Here is a 13,806-nt window from a genome sequence, read left to right as displayed (position 1 = left end):
TGACAGTGGCTGAGCCCACCTGCACTGAGCAGTGCAGGGTCACGGGGTCACCCGCACACACCTGGTGTGAGAGGGGACCGGGGTTGATGGTGGCATTTGCCACAGGCACTGCAGGGCACAGACAGGGCTGAGGCCACAGGGAGAGGCTGGCATATAGATGGGGGGGATGGGTATGGTGGGGGATGTCAGGGCTGGGGTCACACCACAGGGGGGCAAGGGGATAAGCAGAGTGATGGAAGGACAGAAGAAAGGTGTCAGGGGGACATGGAGGTGCCCAGGCGGGAGACCCGAGGAGGCTGTGGGGGCTCCCCATGCCCATCCCCACACTCACTGCGCACCGTGACGCAGAGCTGGGCGCTGCTCTTCCACACAGCACCCACATCGGAGCGCATCTCGCAGCTCTAATTTCCCGAGTGGGAGACCCTCATGGCGGACACCAGCAGCTGCGGGAACCTCTGTGGGCCCCCCACCACCTGCCCGTCCCGGTAGAACATGTGCAGGATGGGGGCTTGGGGCCACATGTGGCTGGGGATGCTGAGGCAGATGAGAGGCATGGGCAGACACCATGGTGAGCTTGGGGGGAGCCTCCCACACTGGCACTGTGAAGAGCTCAGGGAAGGAGAGGGGAGGTGAGGACTGTGCCTCTGAGTCCACTGGGAAGTGGTTTGGAGCATCAGGAGATTGGAGTTCCAGCTGAAGGGGATGCTCACCATGCATTGTCACTGTCACTGCTGCTGAACGTGAAATAAAGGATTCCACCAAGTCCCTGCAACTGTAGCAGCCACTGTGGGTTCAGCTGCAGAGGGGACAGGGACAGCTCGGTCGCATTGATGGACCCCGTCAGATTATTCTCATCCTGGTAAAATCGCACCTTGGTGACTGTGCTGTTCCACCGGCCCCGGCAGCGCAGTGTCACCGTGTCCCCCTCCAGCAGTGTCCATGCTGGCACCTGCAGAACCAGCTCATCTGTGGGACAGGAGGGTGTCATCACACCGAAGGGTTCGGCACATGTCCAAGGTGGGTCCCAATGGCACCAGAGACATCTGGGTGCACTGGGATGCACTGGGATGCCCGGTGTGCAGGGCACAGGCTGGTCGGGGTCGCGTGGCTGCTCACGGTGTAGGGACAGTCCTGGTGGCACGGCCCAGCTGTGGCAGAAATCTTAGCCCAGCCTGGCCACGTGGGGCCAGTCAGTGACCTGTTCCCAGGGCAGAGGAAAGAGAGCTTTTCTTGGGTTTTGTTCATTTTTTAATCTGTTTTCCAAAGAGGCGTGTCCAGCTCCTTTCCCTGGTTTAACTGGCTGTCAATCTGCAAACGAGCCAGATGATTGGCTCCACCCCACAGGGAACCAACCCCAAAGCCCCTGGGCTCTCCCACAACTAAAAACACAAAAATTGGTTAAACCACGAGGGGAGATGAGACAGAATCAGGAAAACCCCAAATCCACCCTGAATACGCCCCAAATCAGCCCTAAATCTGCCCCAAATCCACCCCAAATCAGCCCCATCCTGGCTCTGTCCCCCCTCCCAGGTCCCAACTCCTGGGATGGTTTTCCTGGGCTCCAGGCATAGTTTTCCATGCTCACCTTTGGATTTGCAGTAGAACACGAGGTAAATTGATAACAGCAACGCGATTTCAACCCCGGCTACGACGCCGATCCTGATCCAGCTGCTGGAGTTGGCACCTGGAAAAGAAAGAAGATCCAGGGGCAACTCCCAAAATAAACCTGGCTCTTCCTGACGTTGGGGCAGAGGGAATTTGGCCTCAAATCCCACCCTGATCCCTCATTCCAGGAGATCTCACTCCAAGCCAGCACAGAGCCTGGACAAGCACTGGATAAGGACGAGGATCCCAGAATTCCCAAATTCCCCAGTTGTTGGGTCAGAAAGGAATTCCGGCGATCTCCCAGTGTTGGCAGGATGGGGTAACCCAGAGCAGGGGACACAGGGACACGGCCAGGTGGGTTTGGGGTGGCTCCTGAGGGGGACACTCCATGGGAAGACGTTCTCACACAGAGGTGGAACTTCTTGGGGTTGGGTTTGTGGCCACCACTGCTTGTGCTGTCCTGGTACCGCTGGGAAGAGCCTGGACATTCCCAGGAAAGGGATTTTGGGAGGAGCTGGAGGGTGCTGGGCTCGGGCTCCCCAGTCGCCCTTCCTGGCTGGACGTGGAAAAGCTGCCCTGGGCACTCAGGGACACTTGGGGACATTTGGGAACACTCACTCAGGAGTGAGGATGGACATGGACAGGGATGGCAGCTTTCCTGGGCTGGGAGGGTGGGTGTTTTTTGCTGGCAAGGGGAGAGAACAGGGACATGGGTCAGAGCTTCCCATCCCATCCCAGGGAGAGCTGCTGCCTGGAGAGTGGGATCAGCCCAGCCCAACCCCAACATTCCCATCCCATCCCTACCACAAATTCCATCCCCAAATCCCAGCTTTTCCTGGCTCTCAGAGGAGCAGGATCAGCCCATCCCACCTTTCCCTCCCCCTTTCCATATCTCTCACAGGAACCGAGATCAGCCCATCCCAACCTCAACATTCCCATCCCATCCCATCCCATCCCATCCCATCCCATCCCATCCCATCCCACCCAACCCAACCCCAAATCCCAAAATTCCCGTGTTTCTCAGGGAATCAGGACCAGCCCATCCCAACCCCAACATTCCCACGTTTCTCAGGGGATCAGGATCGGTCCATCCCACCTTTCCCCACCTGTCCCCAGCTCTCACCTGAGCAGAGCACCCCGGGGATGGTGACGGTGACGCTCCTGCTGCTGACGGTGTTCCATGCCATGCACGTCAGCGTCTCCGGCTCCTCCCGGGATGATTCGTTCACCCGCAGCACCACGGAGTTCCCATCCTGCAGATGATCCCGCACCCTCCAGCTGTAGGAGACGTTCCTGAGGCCGGCACCGGGCGTGGAGCAGCGCAGGGAGAAGCTGCAGCTCCCGTCCGAGCAGTTCTGGGCCTCGCAGGTCACCATGGGCTCTGCCAGCTCTCCTGGGGGCACCGGGATGTCAGAAACCTCTCTTTTATTTCAGAACTCCCCAAAACAGCACTAAAGGCACATACCGAACACCTGAAGGGTGAAGGTGGATCTTTTTGCATCAATGGTTACAGAGTAGGTCCCGGCATCCTCCATCCTCAGCTGGGAGATGCTGAGCGCGTGGCTGTTCTCAGAGAGAGCAAAATGGGTTTTGAATTTGTCTTTAGAAAATAGGGGTCTAGGAGGGTCCTCAAATGCCACACTCACTATGTGATCATTCCCAAAATTCCAGAATGCTGCATTTCCATCTGTGTTGTGGCTGTGGAAGGTCAAAGACCCGCCCAGGGCCCCGATCACCTCCTTGCTGTCGCTGGCACTCACTGGGGAGAGAAAGCAGAGTGGGAACATGAGATGGGGGTGGGATGGAGGAGGGGGGAATGTAGGATGGAGGTGGGCTCAGGGTGGGATGGAGGTGAGATGGAGGTCAGTTGAAGGGGGCAGGAAGGTGGGATGGAGACAAGATGAAGCTGGGATGAAGGAGGAGTGAAGGTGGGATCAAGGTGGGATGGAGGTGGGCTGGAGGAGGGATGAAAAGGGGAAAGGGAGGTAGGATGAAAAGCTGGGATCAAGGTGGGACCAAGATGGGATCAGGGTGGGATGAAGTTGCTGAACCCAGAGAATAAGCCAGACCTAGTGGGATCTGGTGATTCCAGGTGGGATGTCTCCATTCCAGGTGGGATCTCACCATTCCAGAGATGAGAACCCTCCCACACTCCTTTGGATGCAGCCCAGGACAAGGTCCAAGATCCCTCTCCATCCATCCCTTCCCTCCAGTGGCCACACCACTACCTTGGGTCACCAATTCCAGGAGGAAGCAGTTCTTTTTGTTATTTTTGCAACTTCCCATTTTCAATTAACCATGTCACCTGGTCTAGACTGGGAATGCAATTTTTCTTCCCAGTTTTTCTAACAGGGAACTGATCCTGGCTCAGCCCCAAGGCTGGGCTCGGAATTTCTGGCTCCCTCAGCCTCACGCACCTCTGTGGCACGGACAATGGAGCATCAGGAAGGAAAAAGCTGCTGGGGAAGACAAACTTGCAGGAAACATTCTGAATAATGAAGCCATGGGATGGTTCACATGAAAAACCTGCTCAGAGGCTGTGGGGATGGGCTGGGGCTGAACCTTGCCCAATTCCCCTCTTTTCAGCCAGAAAACACCCCAGGATGAAACCTCCAAAAACCAGAAGGCAACGGGGAGAGGAGCAGGAGCTGAAGGCAGAGCAGGAGGTCTGGAGAGCATCTGGAGCAGAGGCTGAGCCAGAGATGGACACCACATGGACGCCAGGGATGGACACCAGAGATGGACACCAGGGATGGACACCAGATATGGACACCAGATGGACACCAGCACTCTAGTAGCAGCTTTCCATGGCTGCAGGAGCTCCATGGCAGCCCTGGATCCCAACACTGGGCACAAATCCACCCCATGGAGCTGCTCTGGTGCTCCCACTCATCCTTCAACCCTATAAACAGCCCCAGATCTCCTTCCCAGGGGACAAGGAGCACTTGGCACTCACTGGTTTGGTGGAGGAGTGTGAGGATGGTGAGAAGAGGGATCCAAAACATGTCCATGGGTGTCCAGGAACGGAGAGGATTTGGGGCACCAGCACACAAAAATGAGCACCAGAAAGAGGAAGAACAAGGAAGAAGTGTCTTTGTGGCTTTTCAGGGTCGAGGTAGAGGGGAGGGCTTTGGATGTGGTTTGTGACGAAAATGACGCATCAAGGAGGGGCAATTCACTCTCACACAGAAATTTGAGGTGTTTAAAAAAAACCAAACCCTTCTGTTTTCAAGGAAAAAGGAGGAAACTCGAGGTGTTTACAAAAAACCAACCCCGTTCCCAAGGAAAGATGAGGGTGGCTGCTGGGACAACGTGTCACCATGGCCGTGTGTGACAAATGGCTCAGTGCTCCGTGAGCCTGGAATGGTTTGGAATGGAAAGGAACCTTAAATCCCAAAAAATCCCAGTTCCATGGGCAGGGAACTTGCCCTATCCCAAGTGTTTCCAGCCTGGCTTTGGGCACTTCCAGGGGTGGGAAATCCATGGAATCACCTGAGACACTCACAGGGAACAATTCCAACCCAAAATCCCACCCACATTCCCCCCCTGTCCCCCTGACTCCACTTCCCCTTTTCTGAACATTTCTCCCTTGGGAAAATTCTCCTTCCATTTTTCCTGAAGACCCTTCAGGTCCTGCAAGGCCACAGCGAGGTCACCCCAGAACTTCTCCTCTCCAGCTGAACAGCTGAACTTCCTGGGGTTGGAAAGTGCACAACCCCATTTGTTTCCCAGGATTTTGAGGCAGCAGGTGGTGAGCCAGGGTCTTTTTTTTCCTAAAAGCAGTAATTTTGAGCTGTGGGGAGCAGGGAAACTGCAGGATTTGGGAGATGGATTGACCCTGGAGTATCTAAGGGTGCCTGGGGCATCTTTTGGGCACACCTTGGAACGACCATTCCCAGATCCACAGGTGTGGGAATGACCATTGCTGGTTCCATAGGTGTGGGAATGGTCTGTCCTGGTTCCACAGGTGTGGGAATGGCCATTCCCATGGATCCGCCACCATTCCCAGCTCCAGGTGCATCCAGAGCATCTCTCCCTTTTCCCACAGCTCCAGGATCCCACTGGAATTCCTCCAGCACAGCCAGGACGTTCCTTTCATCTGTCCTGTCCCTCGTCCCCCGTCCCCTGTCCCCTCTCACCCTCACTGTCCCCTCTCACCCCATCCCACTGCCGGAGCCGAAATCCCAAATCCTGCAGCGGGATCGGGGCTGGTGCACCCTGGCCCTGCTCTGCTCCAGCCCCGGGAACGTCTCCTACAGCTGGGCCAGTCCCGGGCATCCCCCAGGGGAGATCCCAGAGAAGATCCAGGAGCAGATACTGGAGCAGATCCCAGGGTGGATCCCGGTGGAGATCCTGGAGCAGATCCCGGAGCAGATCCCGGAGCAGATCCCGGAGCAGATCCTGGGGCAGATCCCGGAGCAGATCCCAGGGTGGATCCCAGAGGAGAGCCTGGAGAAGATCCCAGAGCAGATCCTGGAGCAGATGCCACAGCAGATCCCGGGGATCCCCTCCCGGCTGATCCAGAGGCTCCCCAAGGGCACCGAACCCCAAATCTGCCTCTGCAACATCAGCAACCCGCGGGGTGGAGCGCAGCCCACACTCGGCTCACCTGCCCAGGTGATCTTCCCGTGGATCCCGGGATTTTGGGGGGCTGGGAGGGATCCACTGGGATGGGGACCAGGATTTAAAGTTTTGGAGTTTATAAGTGGGAAAAAAGTGTTTCCCGCACTAAAACCACTTAAGTATGTGTTTGTTTACATATAAAATTATTATTATTTATTATTTATAATTATTTACTTATTACTATTTCTTAAATCCATAATTATTTACATATGGAAATTAATTTATGTACATATATTACTATATATAATACATTATATATATTATATATATACCCATTTATATAAGTTTATAGAAAACATAAACTTATTTATCTATCTTTAATCCAGTGTTATTTATATTTTTTTTATTTGATATAGGCAAAAAAATATAATTTTAGAGATTCAAGGAATCCTGGAATGTTTTGGGTGGGAAGGGACCTTAAATCCCAGCTCAATTCCCGGATTCTGGGATCCTTTTCCAGAAATTCCAGAGAATTTCAGCCACTGGACACTGCTGGCTGTGGCTGTGGCTGTGGGCGTGGGGCTGACCCTACTCTTGGTGGGCAGCTGCTGCTGGTGGAGGAAGAGGAGGAAGAATTCTCGGGAAGGTTTGTCCAGAATATGGGGGCAGGATCACAAATTTTGGGGGTTTAACCCCAAACCATCCCTTGGAACCCAAATTTGGGAATTCTGGCCCCACAGAGACCCTCAGCACCCCCCCGGGACCCTCAGAGCTGACTGTCTATGCCGAGGTGGGAGAGAAGAAACCCTGCCAGGACCCCGTGAGTGCCTGGAATGTCCCTTCCCACCTAAAATCTGGGAATTTTGGGATCAGAAAAGCCCTCCAAGGTCATGGAGTCCACCCTGTGGCTGACCCCATCCTGGTCACTCAGGGTCTGGTCATCCCTCAGACCAGGCTGGGGTCAGCCACAGGGTGGACCAGGAACCCAAACCTTGGGCAGTTTCCAGGCCTGACCAGGCTTCCCATGGGAAAATTCCCTCTGTGTGAGTATTTCAGGAAACCAAAGTTGATCCTTTTAACCATTCCAGGCATTTTTTGTGTCCCCAGGCCGGGATGGGGGAGGCCACCCAGGAAGGAGCCACCATCTACGCCGTGGTCACTCCCAGGACACTGGTAGGGTCATTTCCATGGGATCCCAGCTGATTCCCAGGCTGGCACCATTTTTAATCCATTTTTTATCCCAAAATTTCCCATTGTTTGTGCATCCCGACCCTTTTTCCCTGGCAGGAGCACCCTAGACACCGGGAGGAGCCCGAGAATTTCACCATTTACTCCACGGTCCAGTTCGGCCACAGGGTGAGGCTGTCCTGAAGCGTCCCCAAGCCGTGGGGACACCAAATCCATGTCCCCTGAGGTTCTGGGACTGTCATCCCACTTTTCCCAATGGGAATTTTTCCCCTTTTCCCCACAGCCTTCCTCCATCAAGAGGAAGAGGCTGGACCGAGCTTTGGTCACCACTGCCTGCTTGGAGGTAATGGAGAATCCACAGGGGTTTTTTGGGATCAAAAAATCCCCAAAATGCCCCAAATCCCACCCATTTCCTTGCAGGAAAAGGGCGGGGTACAGGCGCTTGGGCTTCCCAAATCCTGCCGACCACCAGCACCCCTAAAACCCTGGAATTCCCGTCCCTGTGGAATTCTCCTGGAAACTCCAGTGGACACTGGGATCATTGGAATATAAATATCCAGAAATTCGGGTTTTTCCCCCCAAGATTCAATGCTCAGATGTGCCTTGGAGTGAAGATTTGGGGATGGAAAACTCCGGAAGGGATGGATTTGGGATTGGGAAGGCGGGATGGGTGGGGGTGGGAATTTTGTGGGGTTTTTAGGGTTTGGAAAATTTGGAATCCTTTTATTTTTTTTTTTCTTGGTGAAGAGTGTGAATAGGTTTGGGTTTGCCAGTCTGAGTTTCCGGCCAACACACCAATTTTGAGGTGGGTTTAGTGCTGGTCAAACCCCAGCGCTCACTGGAGTTGTTTGCTCATTTCCTGCTGTGAGATACGGATCAGGAGGTGGAGGCAAAACAGGCTCAAAACTTTAAAGGGTATAAAAAAATCTTAATTGACTGAGCTAAAATAAAAATAAAAATAAAATCAGAATAAACCTTTGGAATGCTTATCCCCCACGCTCTTTTCTTTCCCACTGACAATGTAAAGAGACAAAACCTGGCACTTTCAGTCAGTTTACCAACTCAAAACAGCCTGTCTTCAGCTCACTTGTGGAGAGGAGTCTCTCTTGCCATGCCATGGAGACTTCTCCACAAGAAACAGCTCTTTCCCGGCTTTTAATTTCCGTGAAGCAAACAAAGTTCATTGCGAGAGCTGCCCCGGCCATGAGGATTTTGGCTGGACAGTCTCGGCCTTGTGGTCGATCTGGATTGAGGCCATCTCCAGTGCTGGCCACGAGGCCACTCCTGGCACTTGTCACGGCCGCGTGGCTGCTCACTCACGGTGTTGGGACAGTCCTGGTGGCACGGCCCGGCTGTGGCAGGAATCTCAGCCCAGCCTGGCCATGTGGGGCCAGTCAGTGACCTGTTCCCACAGCAGAGGAAAGAGAGCTTTTCTTGGGTTTTGTTCATTTTTAAATTTGTTTTCCAAAGAGGCATGTCCAGCTCCTTTCACTGGTTTAACTGGCTGTCAATCTGCAAACCAAGCCAGATGATTGGCTCCTCAGACCTCACCAGCGGATTGGCTCCACCCCACAGGGAACCAACCCCGCAGCCCCTGGGCTCTTCTCCAACTAAAAACCCAACAACTGGTTAAACCACGGGGGGAGATGAGACAGAATCAGGAAAACCCCAAATCCGCCCTGAATATGCCCCAAATCTGCCCCAAATCCACCACAAATCTACCTTAAATCCATCCCAAATCAGCCCCATCCTGGCTCTGTCCCCCCTCCCAGGTCCCAACTCCTGGGATGGTTTTCCTGGGCTCCAGGCATAGTTTTCCATGCTCACCTTTGGATTTGCAGTAGAACACGAGGTAAATTGATAACAGCAACGCAATTTCAACCCCGGCTACGACGCCGATCCTGATCCAGCTGCTGGAGTTGGCACCTGGAAAAGAAAGAAGATCCAGGGGCAACTCCCAAAATAAACCTGGCTCTTCCTGACGTTGGGGCAGAGGGAATTTGGCCTCAAATCCCACCCTGATCCCTCATTCCAGGAGATCTCACTCCAAGCCAGCACAGAGCCTGGACAAGCACTGGATAAGGACGAGGATCCCAGAATTCCCAAATTCCCCAGTTGTTGGGTCAGAAAGGAATTCCGGCGATCTCCCAGTGTTGGCAGGATGGGGTAACCCAGAGCAGGGGACACAGGGACACGGCCAGGTGGGTTTGGGGTGGCTCCTGAGGGGGACACTCCATGGGAAGACGTTCTCACACAGAGGTGGAACTTCTTGGGGTTGGGTTTGTGGCCACCACTGCTTGTGCTGTCCTGGTACCGCTGGGAAGAGCCTGGACATTCCCAGGAAAGGGATTTTGGGAGGAGCTGGAGGGTGCTGGGCTCGGGCTCCCCAGTCGCCCTTCCTGGCTGGACGTGGAAAAGCTGCCCTGGGCACTCAGGGACACTTGGGGACATTTGGGGACACTTGGGAACACTCACTCAGGAGTGCGGATGGACATGGACAGGGATGGCATCTTACCTGGGCTGGGAGGGTCCGTGGTGTTTGCTGGCAAGGGGAGAGAACAGGGACATGGGTCAGAGCTTCCCATCCCATCCCAGGGAGAGCCGGACCCCGGAGAGTGGGATCAGCCCAGCCCAACCTCAACATTCCATTCCCATCCCATCCCAACTCATCCCAACCCCAAATCCCAGCTTTTCCTGACTCTCAGGGGATCAGGATCAGCCCATCCCACCTTTCCCCACCTGTCCCCAGCTCTCACCTGAGCAGAGCACCATGGGGGTGGTGATAGTGACATTCATGGTGCTGACGGGGTTCCGTGCCGTGCACGTCAGACGCTCCAGCTTATCCGAGAGTGATTCATTCACCAGCAGCATGGGGCCCTCAGCCAATAGCTGATCCCGCATCCCCCACCTGTGGGAGACGTTCCCGAGGCCAGCGCCGGGTGTGGAGCAGCGCAGGGAGAAGCTGCATCTCCCGTCCGAGCAGTTCTGGGCCTCGCAGGTCACCGTGGGCTCTGCCAGCTCCCCTGTGGGCACCGGGTTGTCACAAACCTCTCTTTTAGAGTAACCCCCCTCCCCCCACCCCCAAACAGCACTAAAAGCACCTACTGTACACCTGGAGGTCGAAGGTGAATGTTTTATCCCCAATGGTTACAGAATAGATTCCGGCATCCTCTATCCGCACCTGGGAGATGCTGAGCACGTGGCCTCTCTCGGAAACAGCAAAATGTTCTTGGAATTCTTGTTTATGAAACACAGGTTGAAAAGGATCCTTAAGGTCCACAGTCACTATGGGTTCATTCCCAATAAACCAGCCTATTGCATTTCCATCTATGTTTCCGTCTATGTTGAGGATGGGGAGAGTCACGGTCCCACCCAGGACCCCGATCACCTCCACGGTGTCACTGGCAGGGGAGAGAAAGTGGGGAGGGAACATGAGATGGGGGTGGGATGGAGGGGAGATGAAGGGATGGAGGTGGGATGAAGCTGGGATAACCATGGGTTGCAGAGATGGAAGGCAGGCTGAAGATGGGCTGGAGGTGTGAGGAAGGGAGGCTGAAGATGGGATGAAAAGGGGAAATTAAAATGGGACCAAGGTGGGATCAAGGCGGGATCAGGGAGGGATGAAGCTGCCAAACCCAGACACTGAAGCCCATCTGGGCAGGGGGTGTTTGAAGGCTCATGGGGGGCTCATGGAAGGGTCCCTGGGTGAAGGAAGAGCACGAGGCCACCCCCAGGCTGAGCCCCCTGAGTCTCGTGCCAAGGACAGAGCCTGGAGGGGAACTGAGAGGGAAAGGGGACCAAGGATTTGGGGATGGGAAGGTCAGGAAGGGTCACTGAGCAGAACAAGGAGCTCCTGGTCAGACGTGCAGCTGCTCCTTGGAGGAGAATCAGGGAATCGTGGAAATCAGGGAATCAGGGATCATTTGGGTTGGGAGTGAGAGGAGAGAAACTCCTCTAATTCTGCTGCCCTAACATCCCCACACCTTCCATGTGTTATGAATAAAAAGTTATCAATTTTTTTTAAGGTTGCAAAGTTAAAAAAAGTTGAACCAATTGCTGTTAAACTGAAGGTTACCTGCATGTTGCAGTCACCTATTGTTAAGAGTTCTTCTCTTAATGGTTGGTGATTAGCCATTGTCCCCTCTAATGCTTGCCAGGGGTGATACCAGACCCCGCAGGTAGCAGGGGAAGGAGAGACATCAGAGCTAGTATGCAGATGAGAATGCATTTCACCTGACATTGTAACGTTTCAGGAAAAAAATCCTAAAAACAACGAGCCAACATGGAATTAAGAGACCTAAGTGATGTCTAAGGATGAGGAACTTAACCCAGTATCTGCTAAGATCCTTTTACTTCTCACCCTAACCTGAAAAAGTCTTAACTAGAAAGAGGACCTGGAATGTTAGACTGAAAAAGCGGAATTTCCTACTCTCCCGTGAGGACGGAAGCCCCAGCTCTGCCTGCAGACCAGCGGACACAGCTGCATCACCCTCCTCCTCCATGCCACTCCTGGGAGCACCGGCGGTGTGGGCGGAACCCCTCAGCTTCTCCCCACCTCAGCTGATTCTTTTTAATAAAGGCATCAAAAAAGGCGAAAGATCTCCTGCCCCATTTATTTCACACGGGCCCAGGGTGCTCCCAGCCCTGTCCAGCCTGGTCTGGGCACTGCCACGGTGGATGGGGCAGCTCCAGCACGGCTTCTCCAGGCTGAGCACTCCCTGTGGCCGCAGGGAAGGGACACTGGACTCGCTCCAACAGTTCCAGGACTTCCTCACACTGGGGGCACTACACTTGGCAGGATGTCACCACTCTAGATGGAATGTCACCACTCTAGATGGAATGTCACCATTCCATGTGGAGTTTCACCATTCAACATGGGATCCCGCGATGGGAGGGGGGGAGCGGGGGGGGGGAAGGAGGGGAAGGAGGCGAGGAGGAGGGTGGGGGGGGAGGCCTGAGAAAGGGGAGAGGGGAGAAGGGAGCCAGGGGGAGACGGGAGATGGAGAGGAAAGAGCAGAGGAATTCCCTGCCGAGGGGGAGGCACTCGCCAGCCCCGCGGGATGGGAGGAAGGTGGGAAGGAGAAGGGGGGGAGGGGGGAAATGGGGGAGAGGAGGGGGAAAAGAGGGGGAAATGGGGGAGGGGAGTGGGGAAATGGGGAGAAGAGGGGTAAAGGGTGGAGGGGGTGGCGGGAGAAGGAGAGGAAAGAGAGGAAGGAGCAAAGGAGCCGCATGGAGCAGAGGAAGTCCCCGCCGGGCTCTTGGCAGACCCGAGGGTTCCCCGCTCCGAGATGTCCCCGCCCGGGGGTCGCCGCTGTCCCCCGGCGCTGCTGGCGCTGCTGCTGGGCCTGGCCGGGAGCCGAGGTGAGGAGGGGGAGTGGGATCGGGGGGTTGGGGGGGCTGCGGCGATTCGGGAATGGCGGGGGATCCGGGAATTACCGGGAATCCGGAAATTGCGGGGAATTCGGGAAATTCGGGAATGGCGGGGAAAAGCCGGAGCGGCGAGAGGGGCTCGGGGGGATGGAGCCGGGCTGGCTGCGGGTTTGGGGGGGATTCTCCTCGGTGTCTCACCTCGCACGGGCCAGCGGCGCCATTTCGGTCCTTCTTACACTTCTCTTCTTGGACGTGCCTGGAAGCGACGAGATCCACAAACCCTCTGTTTAAAATTTTAACGGTTTGGTAAACTTTGACAAAACACAGCGAAGGACTGAAGAAGGCAAGAGCGCAGAGGACTGCGAATGAATGACTTAACGCGCCCTGCCGTTCTCTTCCAGGCCCTCCCTAAAAAAGCCGAATTCTCAGCGGAGCAGGACACTTTTTAACTTTTTTTTTTTTTTTTCTTCCCAAGATCAGGTGATTTTACGTCACGCCGCGCCCTCCGCTGCTCAGGCTTTTCGCCTTTCCAACTACCCTAGGTGGTAGGTACGAGTGCTGTAGGTTATGGTTACAAACTTTCTGCTTTCTCTCCACATCCCGGCCAACCCAGGCTGTCCGGGTTATACATACGAATCATATTAGTGGCTTTTTGCAAGTGTTAAAATGGATTCTGCATGTGTGATGTTAAAGTAACTTTGCTATAAAGATGGAATTTTTATTTCTGTTGCTGATTAAGATTAGACATAACAGTGAAATAGCCGATGTGTGTTGGTGTTAAAATGTTGGGAGGGAAAACAGCCCATGCACCCAGGATGAGCACACCTGCACAGATCTGCCGACTATCAGCACTCACCGCGTGAAGGCAGCGTGGGCCAGGGCCCAAAAACTGGAGGGGATAAGAATGGACTGAAACCACAGCCCGGAAAATGCACGCTCTGCAAAGGGAAACCCAAGGAGGGGCCACGTAAAATAGTTCCTGGGGTGTGTAAAATAGTAATGGATATGCAACAGGCTCATGGAATTAAAAGGTATTTAAGGGGTATCCCCGAAGATAATAACATTTGCTCCATGGTCCTT

The 13,806-nt window shown here is 54.5% G+C and overlaps 2 protein-coding genes across 2 annotated transcripts; both read right to left on the bottom strand.

Moving 5' to 3' along the window:
* Nucleotides 1–401: 401 nt before the first annotated feature.
* LOC135288093 (T-lymphocyte surface antigen Ly-9-like) lies at nucleotides 402–4,348 on the bottom strand. The gene is made up of 5 exons (XM_064401373.1): nucleotides 3,071–4,348; nucleotides 2,729–2,998; nucleotides 1,586–1,684; nucleotides 711–966; nucleotides 402–534 (listed from the first exon to the last, which is right to left on the bottom strand). The coding sequence occupies exons 1-5, from the start codon at nucleotides 3,390–3,392 to the stop codon at nucleotides 402–404; spliced, it is 1,080 nt and encodes a 359-aa protein (XP_064257443.1). The 5' UTR covers nucleotides 3,393–4,348.
* Nucleotides 4,349–8,863: 4,515 nt separating this feature from the next.
* Nucleotides 8,864–13,196, bottom strand: LOC135288092 (SLAM family member 9-like). The gene is made up of 6 exons (XM_064401372.1): nucleotides 12,925–13,196; nucleotides 10,462–10,757; nucleotides 10,113–10,379; nucleotides 9,872–9,898; nucleotides 9,184–9,282; nucleotides 8,864–8,868 (listed from the first exon to the last, which is right to left on the bottom strand). Exons 1-6 carry the CDS (start codon nucleotides 12,945–12,947, stop codon nucleotides 8,864–8,866), a joined length of 717 nt encoding a protein of 238 aa, XP_064257442.1. The 5' UTR covers nucleotides 12,948–13,196.
* Between the last annotated feature and the right edge of the window lie 610 nt (nucleotides 13,197–13,806).

This window comes from Passer domesticus, chromosome 32 (genome assembly GCF_036417665.1).
Source record: "Passer domesticus isolate bPasDom1 chromosome 32, bPasDom1.hap1, whole genome shotgun sequence".
NCBI classification, from domain to species: Eukaryota; Metazoa; Chordata; class Aves; order Passeriformes; family Passeridae; genus Passer; species Passer domesticus.
This window is presented reverse-complemented; position numbering and strand designations above follow the sequence as displayed.

Coding starts and splice junctions, on each gene's coding strand:
- LOC135288093 (XM_064401373.1), bottom strand. CDS start 3,392: ATGTTCCCACTCTGCTTTCTCTCCCCAGTGAGTGCCAGCGACAGCAAG. Junction 1,685..2,728: donor CCCCGGGGTGCTCTGCTCAG/GTGAGAGCTGGG, acceptor TTTCTTTTCCAG/GTGCCAACTCCAGCAGCTGG. Junction 967..1,585: donor GTTCTACTGCAAATCCAAAG/GTGAGCATGGAA, acceptor CCTGTCCCACAG/ATGAGCTGGTTCTGCAGGTG.
- LOC135288092 (XM_064401372.1), bottom strand. CDS start 12,947: ATGGCGCCGCTGGCCCGTGCGAG. Junction 10,758..12,924: donor GCGCCGCTGGCCCGTGCGAG/GTGAGACACCGA, acceptor CTCCCCTGCCAG/TGACACCGTGGAGGTGATCG. Junction 9,899..10,112: donor CCCCATGGTGCTCTGCTCAG/GTGAGAGCTGGG, acceptor TCCCCTTGCCAG/CAAACACCACGGACCCTCCC.